Source organism: Sabethes cyaneus, chromosome 3 (assembly GCF_943734655.1).
Source record: "Sabethes cyaneus chromosome 3, idSabCyanKW18_F2, whole genome shotgun sequence".
Taxonomy (NCBI): Eukaryota; Metazoa; Arthropoda; class Insecta; order Diptera; family Culicidae; genus Sabethes; species Sabethes cyaneus.
In genome coordinates, this window is record NC_071355.1 from 12,050,330 (window position 1) to 12,068,806 (window position 18,477).

The 18,477-nt window shown below is 41.5% G+C and overlaps 1 protein-coding gene across 1 annotated transcript in view; it reads left to right on the forward strand.

Annotated features, from left to right (window-relative positions):
• Nucleotides 1–9,227, forward strand: part of LOC128739263 (centrosomin) — a 34,449-nt gene extending 25,222 nt beyond the window's left edge. Inside the window, exons 7-8 of the mRNA XM_053834741.1 lie at nt 6,589–8,692; nt 8,756–9,227. Coding sequence (XP_053690716.1) covers nt 6,589–8,692; nt 8,756–9,060 — 2,409 coding nt within the window. The 3' untranslated portion in view covers nt 9,061–9,227. The remainder of the gene's footprint in view (nt 1–6,588; nt 8,693–8,755) is intronic.
• Nucleotides 9,228–18,477: the final 9,250 nt, after the last annotated feature.

Sequence of the window (18,477 nt, forward strand, 5' to 3'; positions counted from 1 at the left end):
TATTCTCTGAAATACACATTTGGGCAGATTGCATGCAAACTAATTGCAGATACTTGCAGACGGCCAAGATATTTGGATTTTTCATCAGACGGTTTTCAACCTAAAATTAGTTGTATCTTATTAATTAATGCATATAAAGCAAAACAGTCTTCAGCAAAAATATTCCTCTTTTATGTTCAAAATATTTTCTAGAACATCACATTGACCTGTCTGTTGAAATAAACATGTTACAAGAAGAAATGTGACAAGAAGAAATGTGATTCGTTTATAAACAAACGTCTATTGCTGTAAATGGGTAAAAGGTAGAAGTTTGATATCTTCACAAAAATTACTTGAAATTGGTTTATCTTTATTATTTTGAAATCAAAAAGGTAAAAAAAAAGTTTACTCAAAAAGTTATTACTTAAATTGTTGTTTAAGTAACGCTTAAATATTGGACGACCCCTTCAAAATATGCATCAATTTTTTATTCAAAAAGTTGCCGAAGACCACATTGAGCTGAGACATGCTGTTTAACCGCAAATATTTTTGTCCCGATATTTTAATTTCTGGCCCATAGTGCAACGATGTTGTTGCCTGCGAAAAAGACAAACTTGTATGCAACACGTATTGTACGCAACAAAAGCAATCCTAATCATGTCACACTGTGTCGGCAGCGGCAGTGTTTGGTAGTTACCAAGGTAACGTTGGTAACTTTTGTACGGCAGACTTTAGGTCAAAGCAAGCTAATCTTTTCTTAAGGTTTTTGCTGTTTGTCCCTCTTTTGTTCAAGTTTCTGATAAAGTATTGTCTTTAAGCAATCGACTTGCGACAAAGATATATTTTATTGTATACCTGAATCACCAACAACTAGCGCTTGTGAGAGCGAGTGTGTATCAAAATATATTCTCACCGAAAGTTGTCCTTCTCACTGGTGTGAAGGGACATTCATTTGTCCTATTTTATTCATTTGTCCTTATTGTATACCACCGTGTTCGTTAGAATGTCCTCTATCCGGTAGTATACAATACGCATAATATTTTATCAAATTAGCGATTCTAGCGAGCATTTTATTCTAAGTGTTCGAAGTTTGAAACTGTTTTAAGTTTGAATCAGAACGGTACAATAAAATATGACAAAGAAGTGGCAAAAAGCAACGCCGTAGCGTGCGGCTGGCCAGACTGGCCCCCCACCAAGGGCGCTAGCTTGTTTGTCAATAGTTTTTAAAATAATGAACTATTTTAAAAAGATATAAGCATTTTTCTTTGAAATGAGTGGTAAATGAAGCTGAGCGGTGAATGGCGACCTTATGGTATATCTTCCCAAAGAAGATCCTTCTGTGGCTAACGATCAGCGAGAAGAGAATTTTCAAGCCGCTGTTGTTTCGTTCGGAGTTTACGGCGAAAGAGGAGATACGAATATACAGAACGATGTACCTACCTACCAAGTCTCTCGCATCGACCAGAATGACCGAAAAGGTTAAAGGGTCGTAAGTGAAAATAAACAAAGAAAACCTACCACAAGTTTGCCGCCTTTATCAAGAAGTATCGCGTAACGAGCGCGCAAATCTTTTGGCCAGCCCTGGCCTTAGCCAATCATATTAAAAGATCACTAGAGGAGATGAACCGGCTGGAGATAAACGTTGTACCGACGATCACCAACTCTCCCAACGTTCCCCAACTGCTACCAATCAAAAGTTTTAGGTGAAGTTCAAATCAAAACCGAGGCCAAAACGGCGAAGGAGCTGATCACCAAGGCCACGAAAGAGTAATAAATAAAATGCCAACGTCTATCTTTTGATTGTCCATTGTGAACGTTTCGGTGAACCACTCTAAAGCCACCTTTTTTCATCGCCATCCTAAATTAGTCCATTTTATCAACAAATACGTTAAGTGCAGTGAAGTATTGGTTAAAGGGCGGATACGAAAAAATGATTAACCTGTTACGAACGATTTAGGAAACAAGGGGGTGCCAAATCGGGTTCCGCCAAGGGCGCCACAACGTCACGCTACGGCTCTGGCAAAAATACATGAAAATAAAGGAAAGACAACAATAAAATGACAAAAGATAGCAAATACGACGGATACAAATGACGGAAACATGACGAAAAGGTAATGAAAAACTGACGAAATGCCCATGGGAAAAAGATGGGAGACGACAAAAGAGCAATCAATCAAAAACTTCACAAACGACGAAAAAGTATGACAGCAAGTCGGTCAAAAGAGACAAAGAAACGATGTAAAAATAGCGAAAATACGATGAAAAGACGCCAAAGCAACAACAAAAATTTAAAAAACGCAAAAAAGAAAATAAATACACCAGAGGGATGAAAAAGATTCGGCGAAAAGGCGTCAAAAAGACAACAATAATATGACGAAAAACAGCCAAAATAAAAAACATGACTTTTTTACGACAAAGGAAACAAAAACACGACAAAAACATTTTTAAAAACAGCTTAATCCGACGAAAAAAATGCGTACAGTAGACGTTAAAAAACAATGAACAGAGAACGAAAACACGCCAAAGTGGCAAAAAGACCATGAAATAACGACAGCAATATGGCAAAGAGATGACAAAAAAACAACACATACGAAGAGAAGACCACAAATAGATGACAAAAAGACGACGAAAAAGCGGCGAAAAGACGATGGAAAGATGACGAATATACAAAAAGACGATTTACAAACAAAATTTGAAAAACTTCAAAAAGATTAATAAACGATGAAATGTCTGTTAAGTCTGTTAAGAAATGTCCCAGTTGGCCTCGAGGTATGACGCTGGTCTAAAACGCCAGTCGTCGTTCGTTCGAATCCCGACTGGGAGCGGCTGTTAGAGTCAAAAGGATCGTAGCAACTGGCCCTGCAATTGTTCTGTACTCTATAACAGCTGGCTGCGAGGTCTGTCGTATAAAAACAGAAGGTCAAGTTTCGATAACGGAATGTAGCTCCTAGGCTTTGCTTTGCTTTGAAATGTCTGCAAACAGATGCAGACGAAAAAAGAGCCGCAAAGACGATTAAACAGCTTCAAAACAGCAACAAAACAGACGACGAAGAGATTGCGTATACACAATAGAAAGAAGACAAAAGATCGACGATGTAAAAATGAAACCATTTTACTGTCTGGTCAGCAAACAGGCCGACGAAAATATGACAAAAAAAACGAAGAAAGCGGCGGAACGATAAAAAACCATGAAAAGACTTGATGTCAGCAAAAAAAGGAACGATGCGAACGGCAAAAAGTCGATTAAAAGTCGAGAGCATTAAACGACAGCAAAACAGCAACAATGCCAGAACAAAAAGGCGCCATCAAAACCGCAAGAAAAAACAATAAAAAACAACAAATCGCTGAAAGAGACCAGAAAAAGGGTGATGTAAGGATGCCAGAGAGATATTAAAAAGAACAAATCACCGAACACGAGAAAAATAAAAGATGAAAGACGGAAAAACGTAGATGAAAGGCGAATGATGAAAGATTAATAACGAAAGTCAAAACCTCAAAAAAGTACCAATTTCCTTCAAGTACAATAAAGAACAATATCGATAAAGCAAATGTGATCATACATTTTGGCCGAATGAAGCGGAATTTCACCCGTGTCAAAAGAAACTTTAGTATATTAGAAAGCACCAGCACATACCAGCAAAAAATGGAAATGAAGCACAAAAAATGTTGGTAAAATTTACATTTGAACTAAAATTTGATTCAAAATTTGACTACACTTTGCTTCTTTATTGATTTTGAAACAAAAAAATCAGAGGGTTGTGCACAAGACACGACCGCTTAGGTGACGTAGGACCACGTAAGTCTCTTTGTAGCGATAGTAGGATGTATCCATGCATGTAATAATACGATTCTTCATGTATACAAGCTACATACGTAACGTTTATCAAAGTAGTACCATTGTATACATTCAATCCTCAACCGATTTTGGAGTTATATCCATGAATTGATTGAATCTATCTTATTAAAACGAAACCAAGTCAGTAACTAAACCAATCAGTAAATAAATTTTTCTGATATGTTTCTACGTTGAATAGTGCTTTTCCTCTGGTAATCGGTAGACGGCACGCGCGAGTTTTCAAAAAGTTGAAAATTTTGCGACACTTTTCTGCGGCTTACAAAAGAACATTGATAAAGCATTTACAGACGTTTTGGAAGTCGCAGAAAATGTCGCCCGTGGCCAGAAAACTTATTTCCGTCATTTGTTTGTCGTCCGCAATGGCGAAAAATTCAACTTTTACCTCGTTGCCTGTGTTACTATGGTAGTAACTGGGCAAGAAAATATAATAAACTCTTCAATCGTTTTGTGGCCCTTGAAAGGACCGATTGTTTGATTATCATAACTCCAGCTTTCAATAAACTTGCACTAACGCACTTAACGTAATTCTCTTTTCGGTAAATTGGAGTACCGATAACCGCTAACCAGGCACTAGGCTTGTTGCAAGGCAACGGACCAGCCGGAAAGCTTCATCAGCTATGCGATCAACGAAGCCGTTCGTGTACGGTCCTGAATCACGAGAAATACCACTCCAAGTGGCCAGCTGCAAGTGACGTGGGATGCTTCTGGTCGTTTTGTTGTCGCGTGCGGCATGTTTCCTGCCAATTCCAGAACTTCAGCAGCCAGATATTTCATCACGGCAGCGAAACGAGTGCTCCAGCTCCAACACACTGCACTGCACGCACACTGCAAAAGTGCACGAATCGAGCGTGACGTTCGTTTGCCCTGCTTATCTCGCCGGCTTACCTCGTGTTATGTACCAGAGCAAGCGACAAGAATCGGCCACACCTATTTTTCATGGTCCTTCATTCTATCGTCTACGTTAAATAAAATAGAGCATTTCAATTTCAGTCTGAACAAAAGAGCAAAGTTACCAGTGAGCCGTTTGTCTTTTGCTGCCAAAGAAAAGTTACGCTACGTATTATTACTGTAGCATTGGTGACGGATAAATTTGTGTTGTTAAAGAAAATCGAGTGAAAAGCCCTAAGTTCCACGTTTCGTAGGTTTCATCAATTACCGAAAACCGTTCTTTCAAGAACGAACAAATTCTTATATGAAGATGCAAAAGATGTTACTAAAACTCTTTCATTTTATTAAACCTATGGTTTCATTCATTTTGACGCTTGACCTTGACCGAACCATTTACTTGGAGCAATTAGAATCAATTGAATTAAATAGAATTAACATCAGTGAGCGAAAATTTCTCAAATCTTCATGAACATTATGTTTTGTCCTTAAAAGAACATTTTGTCGACGTGATATGTTGGAAATTTAAGCCTTCTTTTCCGTCTTCTTCGGCAGCACAGCAACAAAACAGCTTGGATGTTCGGAAAGACACTTCTCTGAGCAGTGGTGACACGGGACTGGCGAATGACCAGCTGCAAGTGACGTTAATTCTGATCGTTTCGTTGTCGCGAGCAGCATATTTCCTGCCAATTCCAGAACTTCAGCAGCCAGATATTCCTTCACGGCAGCGAAACGAGTGCTCCAGCTCCAACACCTCGCTTGGTGAATTTGCATGTCTTCGTTGCCTTATCCGTGGGAAGCAGCACCAGCTGAAGCTCAACAATTTTCGATCGGATTCTACAGGGCGTAAATTAAATACAATCATAAGGAAGCTTAACTCATAGCTTAGATCGTATATATTTCTGTCATCCGTGCTAGGGAAGCACTGACAAGGGAAGGCAAAAATATGAAAATAATTCAATTTTTCAATGACGCGCATTGAAAAACAATAGTTTTCTGTATTTTCAATATTTTCAATCGATTTTCCGATCAATTGGTGTAAATATCTTGGAAATCTATTGAAAATTGACTGAATTATAAGTCGAAGCGTGAAAACGCGTTTCTACTTTGATGACGTCATTTCCAACAACCAATCACAAAGCGAGAATTCTGGTAAAACATAGGTTCATTATTTTCAATTTTTCAATAGTTCAACGTCAAGAATCCATACTTTTCTTCATTTGGGTCAATTCTTAGAAGATTTTCCGATCCGATTATACATTGACCGAATTAATACTATAATTCGATTATTTATATTTATAATTGAATGAACAAAATCGGCACCATTCGTTCCTATTTGACAACGCTTTGTCTTTCGGTATCGGGGCCAGTAGTAATCCAAGCAGGCCAACTTTAAAAATTTTCACTCGCCACCTGTTAAAAACTGTAGAAGAACTAACGAACAAGTTTACCTAATTTTAAAGAATATAAAAAAATGTGACGGAAAAGGTGAATTTTTCTATTTTCCTATAATTTTTCAATTGTCCTCGGAACCATCAAGTGTTATCGACAACAGGAGGTGTACCGTTTGCCTCTAGGTGGCATCAACTTTAGTGATAATCACTGAATTAGATATGTATCAAGCCCGTGGGTGTAATTAACGTTTAAAAGTGACAAAATTAGCAGATTCCGTCAAGCAACGTATCGATAAAAATAGGGAAAAAAGATATTGCTTTATCATTTAGACCTGCTTGTGTAAAATTAATAACACAGCACAGCACCTTATCGGCACTGCAATCTAATCGCTGGAATTCGCTCATCGTTCCTAACCTAACTCACAACGCACCAAATGCCATTCCTAATCTTATTATTACTCGTTTTATTTTCAGCTCATCTCCGACCCGGACAACCATCCGACGGTTGCTACTACGTCACACCCGTCATCGCCGCCGAACGTCATCGTTGACCAGAACCAGCTACCGGTGAGCCAGCAGCAGTACGACTCTTTGCTGACCCGTCTGAAGGTGTTGCAGAAGAAAAACGATAGCCTAATCCAGAAGCTGACCGCCGGATCGAACGATCGCAGTGAAAACATCATCATCAAGCAGCTGAACGACGAGCTGATCCAGGCCCGAGACGAAGCGGAGAAGGTGCAACGATGGCGCAAGGAGTGTGTCGATGTGTGTGCGATCTCCACCGCTCGGCTGGAGGAACTGGCCGGTTTTCTGGATTCCCTACTGAAAAACAAAGAATTCTGCGGTTCACTGTCGGTGGATCGCAGGAAGGCGATGCGACGGGCCGTTGATCGCAGTTTGGATCTTTCGCGCAGTTTGAACATGTCCATTTCGGTTACCGGTATGTCGCTACCGGAAAACAGCCTCGTCGGGCTCAGCTGCTTGAGTGGATTTTTGGCTGATACCGCAGCCGATGATAGCAGCTTCCAATTCGACAAAGAAAGCAATAAAGAAAACTTCACGCTCAACTTGCACGAGGATAGCAGGATGGCTGGCAGTGCGGCAAAGGAAATCGAGTGCTTGAGGGCGGAAAATCGAAAATTGAAAGGGCAATTAGAGGATCGAACAATGAACCGGTCAAAGAGCAACCATAGTGATTCTCGTCGAAAGCTAATACCGGTACTGACGGAGCCAATTTCCGACTCGGAATCATGGTCTGAACCAGACCGTGATGTGTCTCTTGCCAGAATTGGACTAGAAGAACGATCTTCTCTGACAAATTCGGCAGGAAAAAATAAGAACTCGTCTGGTAGAATACTCCAAGAACTAAGCTCCACTTCTGAGAATGAAGTAAACATCGGACACGCGAAGAAACAAACACTAGAACTCAAACAGCTTCAAGATACGGTGAGCTCGATGAGCAATATCATTCAGGAAAAGGATAGCAAAATTTTGGACATCCAGAGTCGCATGGTGGATCTGGACAATAAGCTGCAAGAGGAAAGAATGAAAACGTCTCGCACACAGATGGAACTGGAGAACACCCGTCATGTGAAGGAACGCCTAGAGAAGGAAAGTACCATTCAGGAGGAACGCATCACCGACAGTGAAAGGCGTATTGAAGATCTCACGAAAGAAATCCAGCAAAAGGACGAATCCATAGAGAAACTGAAGAAAGATCGCGAACAAGCTTTCGTGGATCTTCGAGTAGCCGTCATGAAACTTGACACGCTCCGCACGGAGCACATAGAAATTCAACAGAAACACAAAGCCCAAATCGAATCTCTTCTAGATCAGGAACGCCACCGACTGGACGATCTTCGCCGGGAACTGACCGAATCGTTCGGCAGTCAGCTACGAGCAAAACAAGCTTCATTCGAAGCGAGCCTAACCGAAAGCTACATTTCCAAGAACATCTATTTGGAAAAAATTAAAGAATTGGATGAACTGCACTATCGATTGGAAGATGCCCATCTTAACCTTGTCAATATGTCCGAGGAAGAGACCCGTCTGAAGGAGCAACTAGCCGAAGCAGAAAAGAATGTTCAAACGATGCGCAAAACGTTGGACGAAACAACACTGCAAGCTTCCAAGGCTGCGTTGGAGCGAACCAAGGCACTTAACGAAAAACGCTTACTGGAAGACCAGCTCAAAAACGTCCATTGCGATCTGGAAGCCGTCAAGGCTGAAAAGAACGACCTTAACACTAAACTAGTCGAGCTTCAATTACAGCTTGCGAGATCTCCCGCGAAGCGGCTGAACAGCTCCTCCGGAGCAGAAGGGTCCAACGCATCCGGTTACACTTCCGAGGAACTGCACCCTTGCAATCGTTCAGCCAAACCGAAGGAAACGTCTCGCCTTCAAAACTCGTCACCTGATTTGGGCATCGAGAGCGACGCTGGTCGGTTGTCCAACACCGAATCAAACCGCCGGGAGCAGACGGCAGCTGATAGTTCAACCAGTCCCGCTAGGCCACTGCTGAAGACACTCGAGCTGACGAAGTCGATGAGCAATCTGCTAATGGATCCAAAAGAGGAAGGTAAATCAACGTCGGTCTTTAAAAATAATAGTTTTCTCACCTGCAATAACTATTATATTTCAGCCAAATGCGGGTTCAACGCGTCATTGGCCTCGAGTAACGCTAGTAAAGCGGTGGTTCACGATTGCGCTCAGCTGGAGGCGGACTACGCGGAGCTGAAGCGACGCTACAAGCAAACCCGTCGTCACCTGGAGCTGGCCTACGACAGCATTAAGTCGTCCAACAAGCGCAAAGAGCAACTCGAGCGCGACATCAAACAGCAAATTCAGAAAACGAACGTCGTTCTCAAGACGGTCCGCACCAATATGACCAACGAGCTGGAGAAATCCTCCTCCGGCAGTGCCGTTGTCGAGGGAAGAAAAAGCTGAAACCCCGCTCGCCGGATCCGCGGCCCACGGCACGACGGCACGCGCCACTAAGACTAGATGATAGAGCCATCCATTCCTTTCAGAAATACATAAAACGGCAGAGTGCGCAGATCCCAGACGGCCATTGTTGTGTGCCATTTTAACAGAACCGACAGAAAAGAGTGTACTATATAGACAAAATAATTAGATTTTAGGAAAGCATGTACATTTTGCGCGTGAAACGATATTTTGTGTCTGTACGGCGAAAAAAAGCAGACCATTGTTTTGTAATAACGTTTTTAGTCGATTTTCACTGATGATTTCATCTATCTACTCCGGCTTTTTATTCTAGCAAACTGACTGACCTTTTATTGCTATTTTATTTTTAATGCTTTCGTCTGAACAACCTTATGAAACACGCACACTAATTTATTTGTCGAAAACTATCCGTTCTTATTAAACTCGTTTTTTAAAGAAAACAAAGAAGATTGTTCAATTAAATATATCACTTGTCACCAGTTTAGCCATGATTACCCGCCATGGCTTTTATCTGTCGCCAGGACAGGTTGTTGTCTACAGCCCCGATATCGTTGGCTAAGCTGCGTCCCCATGAACCTGCCTGGGTCTGCCTCTTCTGCGCTGTCCTTGCGAATTCCAGTCGAATGCTTCTGTGCTCGTTCGCTCCTTTCCTCAAGGTGTTTCCGGTCCACTTCCACCTACATTTACGAATTCCTGTTGCTACCGGCAGTTAATGGCATCGACGATGGATTTCCCCATTGGATATGCAGTTGTCAGGCCACCAGGCATCGGTTAATGAATGTTTGCAGTTTTTGCGTTGTCTCCGCTGAGTTGCTCTGCATATCGTTTCGGCGTTGTGCGAGCAAGACAATGCCGTCGGCTAGATCGAGGTCTTTTAGCTGCTCCATCGTTAGAGGGATTCCAAGGCAATCCTCGATTTGGTCTACTGTCAATTGTTCCAACTAATATCTCATCCATAACGATAAGAAACAGAAGCGGTGTCAAAATGCAGCCCTGTCTCACGCCAGCAGTAACCCTAATGGGGTCGGACAAGGCGCCGTCGTGCAAAACCTTGCACGAGAACGCCTCGTACTGAGCCTCGATGAGATGGACTAGCTTATCTGGAACTCCTCTACGCCTAAGTGCGCCCCAGATGTTTTCGTGATTGAGTCGGTCGAACGCCTTTTCGAAGTCAACGAACACCAGCAGAAGAGAGTCCTGGAATTCGTTGATCTGCTCCAATATAATGCGGAGCGTTGTGATATGGTCTACACATGATCGGCCAGCACGGAATCCAGCTTGCTACCGCCGGAGAGTAACGTCGATCTTCTCCTGGATCCGGTTGAGGATTACCTTACAGAGTACTTTGAGAGTAATACAGAGCAACGTGATGCCACGCCAGTTACCGCATTCCGTTAGGTCTCCTTTCTTAGGGACTTTGACCAATATGCCCTGCATCCAGTCCACCGGAAAAGTTGCGGTTTCCCAAATATTGCTGAAAAGCTGATGCATCATCTGGGCTGACAAAGATGGGTCAGCTTTGAGCATTTCGGCTGAAATACGATCTATCCCTGGCGCTCTATTGGATTTCATACTCTTGATGGCTGCTACAATTTCATCCAGCGATGGCGCCTCCGAGTTCACGCGATTTATTCGACGATCTGTAGGCGTCGTACGCTGCTGGTTTTGTTGGTCTCTGATATTTGAAACTCGGAAGAGTTGTTCAAAATGTTCAGTCCATCGCTTAAGCTGTTCTGTACGGTCAGTCAATAGATGACCAGCTCTGTCCTTTAGCGGCATCTTTGTATTCATCCTGACACCACTCCAGGCTCTCTTGTCCCGCCTACAAGCACGTTTAACAGCCCTCTCCAGTTCGGCGTATCGTTGACGGGCAGCTGTCTTAGCCGATCTGGTCCGCGCTCGCTCAATGCCGGCTTTCGCCTCTCTCCGCACGTCGATCTTCCTCCAAGTTTCATCCGAAATCCACTCCCTCCGTCCACTGCGCGCTTTGCCGAAGGGTTTCATCACTGGTCGTGATGAAGGCGTTCTTGGTGCCGGTCTTCGACGGTTCCACCAGGTGGCAACTCCGAGGTTCGAGATTCAAGTTGTTCAACAAAGGCCCTTTTCACCTCAGGATTCTCCAATCGGCGGACGTCGTACTTTCGGACCCAACTTTCTCCTCCCGTCGTTGGACACGTGCGACGCGCAGACGTATCTCAGCGATAACAAGATGATGGTCGGATGCAATGTCAGCGCTGCGTTTGTTGCGTACATCAAGAAGGCTTCTTCTGGGAGCATGCGCCACCGCACAAAGCTAACGATGTACAAAACGCTAATCAGACCGGTAGTCCTCTATGAACTTGAGACAGTAACTTTGCTTACGGAAGACATACGTGCACTAGCCGTATTTGAGCGAAAGGTGTTGCGGACTATTTTTGGCGGAGTACAAACGGAAAGCAGAGAGTAGCGGAGGTGTATGAATCACGAGCTAGAGGCATTGCTTGGAGATTTCCATCGTACATCGTGCAGTGAAATCCGTTATGTTCAAGAACACCACCGGCACCAGGAATAAAGGGGCCCAACGTGCTATCCAAAGTAACAATTTCAATTTTAAGGTGCAATTGAAGAGGTTTACAGAATTTGCTGCTTAAAACCGATCTCAAAACTTGTAATTCTACAAAACTGCGATAAAACAGCCATAAAACCCTTATAAGGCGAGGGAGGCCCACACTAAAGAAGGTTCTCAAGAAAATTTCCAAAGATCCTTTTAAAACTTGTAATTCTTATCGATATCTATTTATAATGACTTCCAAGAGAGCCACAAGTGTTGATGATTTTATGGTTGTCTCTTCAAAGAACACTTGCAAGACATCATACACTTTTCACAGCCTTAAATGTTTTAAATTAACCAAGAGCTATAAACTATAAGCATTCACAGATATTGCTATTTCTAAATGGGTATAAATGAAAATTGAAAATAAAAATGGTGATAAAAGCAGCTGCTTTGTTGCTCATAAATGAGTAATTTTTCATGCCACGCTCGGTTTGTCGATGTTTTGTGACATGAAAGTTAGAACATTTTAACGCGCCAGTTATTTTTGCTAGATTATTGAAAAATTAAATTAATTAAAAAAATTAATGATTTCATGCAGAAGTCGACGTAACGTGTTGTTTGTGCTGTTTGGACTGCACGACAGTTCCAAGCGTTTAATTTACAATCGGTACAACTGTTTGTAAAAATTATGCTTCAACTGCTTCAGTGCCTTCAAACATTTTCCATACAAAGAGATCTGACTTATGAACTCTATATTTAGTTTAAAAAATACGAAAAGCTCTAGAGGAAACCCGGACCGCCTCTGGCAAATGCATCATTACCGGCACTGTCCTTCCCCAGTTCAGTTAGTCCTGAGATCTTTATTGTTTTGTGACTTCGCTGATTGTTCATATGAGTGTTCAAAATATTACACAGAATTTCGCTAAATTTTTGTTTAAAAGATCTGTATTCTTCAATTTTCTCCAGGTTCAGACGCCCATTTTGACAGATTAGTTGTTTACGTTAGAATGTTCTTATTCAAGAGTATAATTTCTCTTTGAAGAATATACGATTTTAAGAGAGTTTTACGGCAGTATTGTTAAGATAAACGAATCTTGCAGAAGAATGTCATAAGTTTTTGTCAAAACTATTGTTAAGTTTTAAGGAGCGTCGTTTTTAAGCAAGAATGAAGTATCCTTTAAAACCCCTTATAAGGTGCATTAAACTTATTGATAATTTAGTTTTATGGGTGATGCTTCAAGTCTCCTTCAGTCATACTTCAGAAATGTTAGTCAAATAAGATAAAATTCACTTGAGGAGAAACATTATAAAACCTAACAGACTTTGAAATGCTCTGATAAAACTACTATAAGAAATGAATAAGACCAATTTGCTATTGGATTGTTACTTGGGATGTGTAGGGACGAGGGAGAGGATCTAATCACAAATGAGCGCGATGTGGTCGACAGGTGGAAGCAGTGTTTCGATAAGCACCTCAACGGCGATATAGCAGTAGGAGACGCAACGGAAGTTAACCTTGGAGTGCCTACAAATGACAACAGCATGCCGGCTCCCGATCTCGAAGAGATCCGGCTAGAAATTCGTCAGCTGAAGAATAATAGAGCCGCCGGAAAGAACCGACTCCCGGCAGAAGTCTACAAAAATGACCAAGAACCGCTAGAAACGGTATTTCATTGGATAATTTCTAGGATTTGGGAGGAGGAGAAAATGGATGGAAGGTGTAGTCTGTCCCATCTACAAAAAGGGCGACCGGCTAGATTACTGTAATTACTGCGGCATCACGTTGTTAGTCAACGCCGCCTACAAGGTGCTCTCCCAGATTTTATTGCGTCGTCTATCCCCAATAGCAAAAGAATTCGAAGGGCAAAATCAGGCGGGCTTTATGGGGGCCCGTGCTACTACGGATCAAATTTTTACTCTCCGACAAATCCTCCAGAAATGTCGAGAGTACAACGTGCCCACGCATCATATTTTGGTGGATTTTAGAGCAGCATACGATACCGTTGAACGCGAACAGCTTTGGCAGATAATGCACGAGTACGGTTTTCCGGACAAACTGACGCGGCTGATCAAAGCTACTCTGGAGCGAGTGATGTGCTACGTGCGCGTTTCGAGAACACTCTGGAGTTCTTTTCGAATCGCGCAGAGGGTTGCGGCAAGGGGATGGACTGTCCTGTATGTTATTCAATATCGCTATTGATGGTGTGATACGGCGAGCGGGCATCGAAACGAGAGGAATGATCTTCAACAAGGGTAGACAACTCCTAGCCTTCGCAGACGACCTCAACATCATTACTAGAAACCTTGGTACGGAGGAGGCAATTTACGCCACACTAAAAACGGAGGCTTGGAGGATAGGGTTACGAATCTTATGCGTCGAAAACCAAATATATGGTAGGAAGAGCCTCCAGATAAAGTAACGTTTGCCTCCCACGGTCAGTGACTATTGATGGTGATGAACTGGAAGTGGTTGATGAGTTCGTATATTTGGAATCTCTGGTCACCGCCGACAATAATACGAAGGAGATCCAACGACGCATTCAAGCTGAAAATCAAAAGGTGTTGCGGACTATTTTTGGCGGATGACAGACGGAAAGCGGAGAGTGGCGGAGACGTATGAATCACGAGCTACAGGCACTGCTTGGAGAGATTCCCATCGTACACCTGGCGAAAGTTGGGAGATTACGGTGGGCTGGCCATGTCGCAAGGATGCCGGACGACTGTGCTGTAGAATCCGTTCTGTTCAAGAACCCCACCGGCACCAGGAATAAAGGGACCCAACGTGCTAGATGGCTGGACCAGATTGAAGCCGACGTGCGTGTGTCGAGACGCGCAACAAATTAGCGACGAGTAACCCGGGACCGAGTACAATGAAGAGGAATTCTTGATACGACAGGAACCACCCCGGCTCTCGGCAGTTAAAATTAGTTAGTTGTTTTGTTTCTTTGTCTATTTGCAGCAATTTTCTATCATATTTTATCGTCTTTTATGGCGTTTTTGGTTGATCACTTCTTTGGCGTTTTTCGGCGGTTTTTCATCGCATTTTTGTTGCTCTCCGTCCTTTTCCAAAGGGTTTTGTGCCTATTTGCTATTACCGTTTCGTCGTGTTTCCATCGTCTTTTTGCTGCCTTTTTGCCGCTTTTTCATCGTCCTTTTGACGCCTATTTGCTATCTTTTAGTCATTCTGATATCGACTTTGTTTCATCTCGTTGTTGTCTTTTCTTCATATTTATTGTCTTATTGGTATTAATTTGTCGTATTTTTGTTGTATTTTTGTTGTATTTTCGTCATATTTTCGTCATTTGCTCATTTTTTGTACCTGATTTGGTTTTTTTTCGAAGGCTTTTTTGTTGCTGTTTTGGTGCATTTTCGTCGTCATATTGTCGTCTTTTCTTTAGACCAACTACGTGTTTTTTGTATTGACCTTGAAATGAGGTCAGGCATATATAATTAATTTTTTTTTAAACGGAAGTTTACGTGCTGTGTGCTGTGTTCACGTTGATTAAGCGACTGAAAAAGCATTGCAAAACTATCTCTCGTTCTAAAAATAGAATGGACAGCATTGCGCAAGTTGGTTATTTAAAAACACGCAGAAACCTCTATTAACCTCCATTGCAGCTTTGAAAGCAGCTACCCAAGTAACAATTCTAGGCTGATCAAACGTTTTTTAACTGAATTTATTCAACCTGTGGCTGAACTATGGTTTAGTATTAGAAATAAAAACCTTTTTTCAGCTCTTAAACATCTAAGTCAAGCTTCGGGCTTGCTTATAGCTGCTTTCGAAGCTGCAATGGAGCTTAATAGAGGCTTTTGCGCGTTTTTAAATAATCAATTTGCGCCAAGCTGGAAACAAGGCGCACAGAGGTTATGTAAAGGGCTATATACTTGCTTAACAAGTGTTCTTTCTGTCTCAAACAAAATAGGTTGTATAAGTTCTCCAATTTCAGCTGAATAAGTATTGTAGAATTGGGTATTTTAATTTTCCCAAAAAAGTGGATTTTTCTATCTTATTTGATAGCCCGTCGTTTCCTGAATTTCGCAGTTCTTTTTTTATTTCAATTAAGTCAATATTCGATGAAAAAATTAATAATAATCAAAACTAGAATGATTTGCTGTTTGACAGATATCAACCAAGCCGATTGATTGACTCGATGTCAGAAGTTCTCTCCCTCTTTTCTATCTCTGTGATAGAGCTCTTCATTTTAACCGAGCTTTTAAAGCTCTCATATGAAACCTGTATCGTTCGATGACCATAGTGTATCTATTCACTGTGTTGTCTAAAGCGAGCTAAAAAGAAAAGTGGTTTACTTATAAGCTATCGTCTTATTCCAAAAAATTTTTTCAAATATAAAAAAAAAGTTTTTTCATTACTTCCATTAGTCAAATTCGGAAAAGTCTTCATGTAGCGATTGAATGGCATCATATCTTATCAGAATATGCGGAAATGTATATACCACTAAAATACCCAATTGTTTACATAAATTTTATTCGATGCATATTCAGCTATGGCTGAATAATAATGATTGCTAAAATATTTAATCAGCGCATAAATGTTTCGTGGGAGGTTTGTTTATCAAGATGAAAAATCGTTTATTCAGCTAGTATAGCACAATTATTGAGAATATTGACGGGTTGCGGAGAGGTTGAAGATGCGCCTAATCTGCATGTGACACTATTATGTGAAGCAGCTGATTTATAGCGCGTTCGTTGACTGCTTAATCACTTATAGAATACTGAGTCCTTTGCTTAAATTTATTCAGCGTCTACCACCTGTATACAGAGTTAAATCAGCTGTGACCAAATCAGTAGCATTTTAATTCAGCTTCGGTGTTGTTGGGACGCTCACTCAGAGAGACCAAGTTTTTTTTCACTCTCTGACTCTAAAGAACCGAACCAAACGTTTGCCACTGAGCGAATCTGAACCGATTTTATTTTGCTTTTCATCTTCTCAATCGTTCATGAACCGAAAATGATTGAAATCATCATTTGAATCAGCTTTAATTTTGCTCCAATAAGTTCTGTAACTTCTGAATAAGTTACAGAACTTATTGAGTGTTTGAATATTGGAAACATATGGAGAATAATTACAGTATATTTTTATAGCAGAAGTGTGAATACCATTGAGCTAAAACTGAACGATCAGTGAGCGTAAGTGAACCAAGTTCAAACCGATTCCCATCGCTTACGTTCGTCTTGTTGTTGTGTCGGTTCTGATTCAATCACTTTTTTTCATATCCCTTTAGAATCATTTCGCTTTCGAGACTGGTTCGTGCACAGCTAACAGCGAGAGCGAATCAGTAAAGTTCTGGATCACTGCTGAGCGTTAGTGGTAGTAACCTTTATGCTTTTGACAGATTATGATCGTAAATCAGCAATGCTCACTTGAGTGAATGACTTTTTCCATCCTTGTTTGTGTCTATAAATAAACTCAACCCACCTAACGGTGGAGCTTGAAGATACGTCGCTCGCTTAATAAAAGGGGGTTGTGCAGGCTCCTTTTGTCCACCGCCTATATGGTTCAAAGGTACATCAGTACCAGCGCACCACATGCCCTGGAGGGTGTGGTGGGTTCGAATCCGGTTAAAATCTCATATTATAGCTTGGTTCGACCCATGCACCCTCCAGCATTGGACAAAAGGTAGGAGTCACAACGATAACCGTCCCTACGTCAATTGTAAAAGAACTACCGTTCCAAAAAAAAGTCTTTTATTTGTATTTTGTCATCTTTTCATCGTTTGCCATTTCATATTGTCCTTCATTCACTTTTTTGCCATTTTTCTTGTCAGTTGTCTTTTTACTCCCTCTATGTTGTTGTTCCGTCGTATATTCGACGCCTTTTTAACAAGTTTCGTCCCATACCCGCCAAATTTTCATAACTTTTTCGTTACCATTTGCGTTCTCCTGCAGATCGGCAACATTTGTTGGTGCATGGTACTGGATTGCTGTAAGGTTTCTAACCCGTGTTCTGAATCCTTCAGCGATTATTCTTTCGTTTATCCATTCCCACTTCATCAGGGCCGCATGTGACCCTGGGCTCAGCAGAAATTTAACTCCTCTTTCTCGAGTAGCATTTTCATCTCGTATGCCAGAATAGAGCAAGACTTGCCCGGATGATGTCTTGTGTTCGCCAGTAGCCGGCCAGCAGACCTCGCTCAGCCCCATAATTTCAAGCTTCAGGCGACCAGCTTGTCTTGCTGAGTAAGGGCCAGTATATTCCACGTTCCGATTTGTGTCCGTGTTTTCATGCTAAACGTTGTTGCCAATAATCCAGATCGATTTCGTCTTTCATTTTCTGTAGCGTAGAATTTTCGGGTACCGTAGGTTGTTAGCCTACGGTCCCCATCCCGCTGATGTGCTATCTTAGAATGGGTGGGAGCCGTACCCCAACCGGCACCACGTGGAAGTAGGATAGATTTTAGTGAACAGAGGTTATAGCTTTGCAAATGGTCAGCTTTCACCAGGTCTCCCAAGCAACAATGTGAGTTTTGTTGTACTTTTATGTCGGTTTTCATGACCAAATTTGGTCTTAAATGCCATCATAAGAGTGCAATAAAACTCAAATTGCTACTTGGACCTATTAAATGTGTGCAGCATTTATCTTTACTCAAGGTGGAGGATTCGTTTTCAGTAGTTTTTAGGTTGTATAGCTGGCTGATATTTAGTTAAATAGGAAAGCATTACTGTGTCATCGATTTGGATTATTACACGCATCGTAAGAAGCTTTTAATCAAATTTTTCTTTCTAATAATGATGGCGACCGATGCGATAAGTTTGTGACAAAGCGCTTGCCTGACTTGAAATTGTTTTTTTTATTATTCATATCTTTTAAATTGTATCACAATGCAATGTTTATGCTTTAATGAATA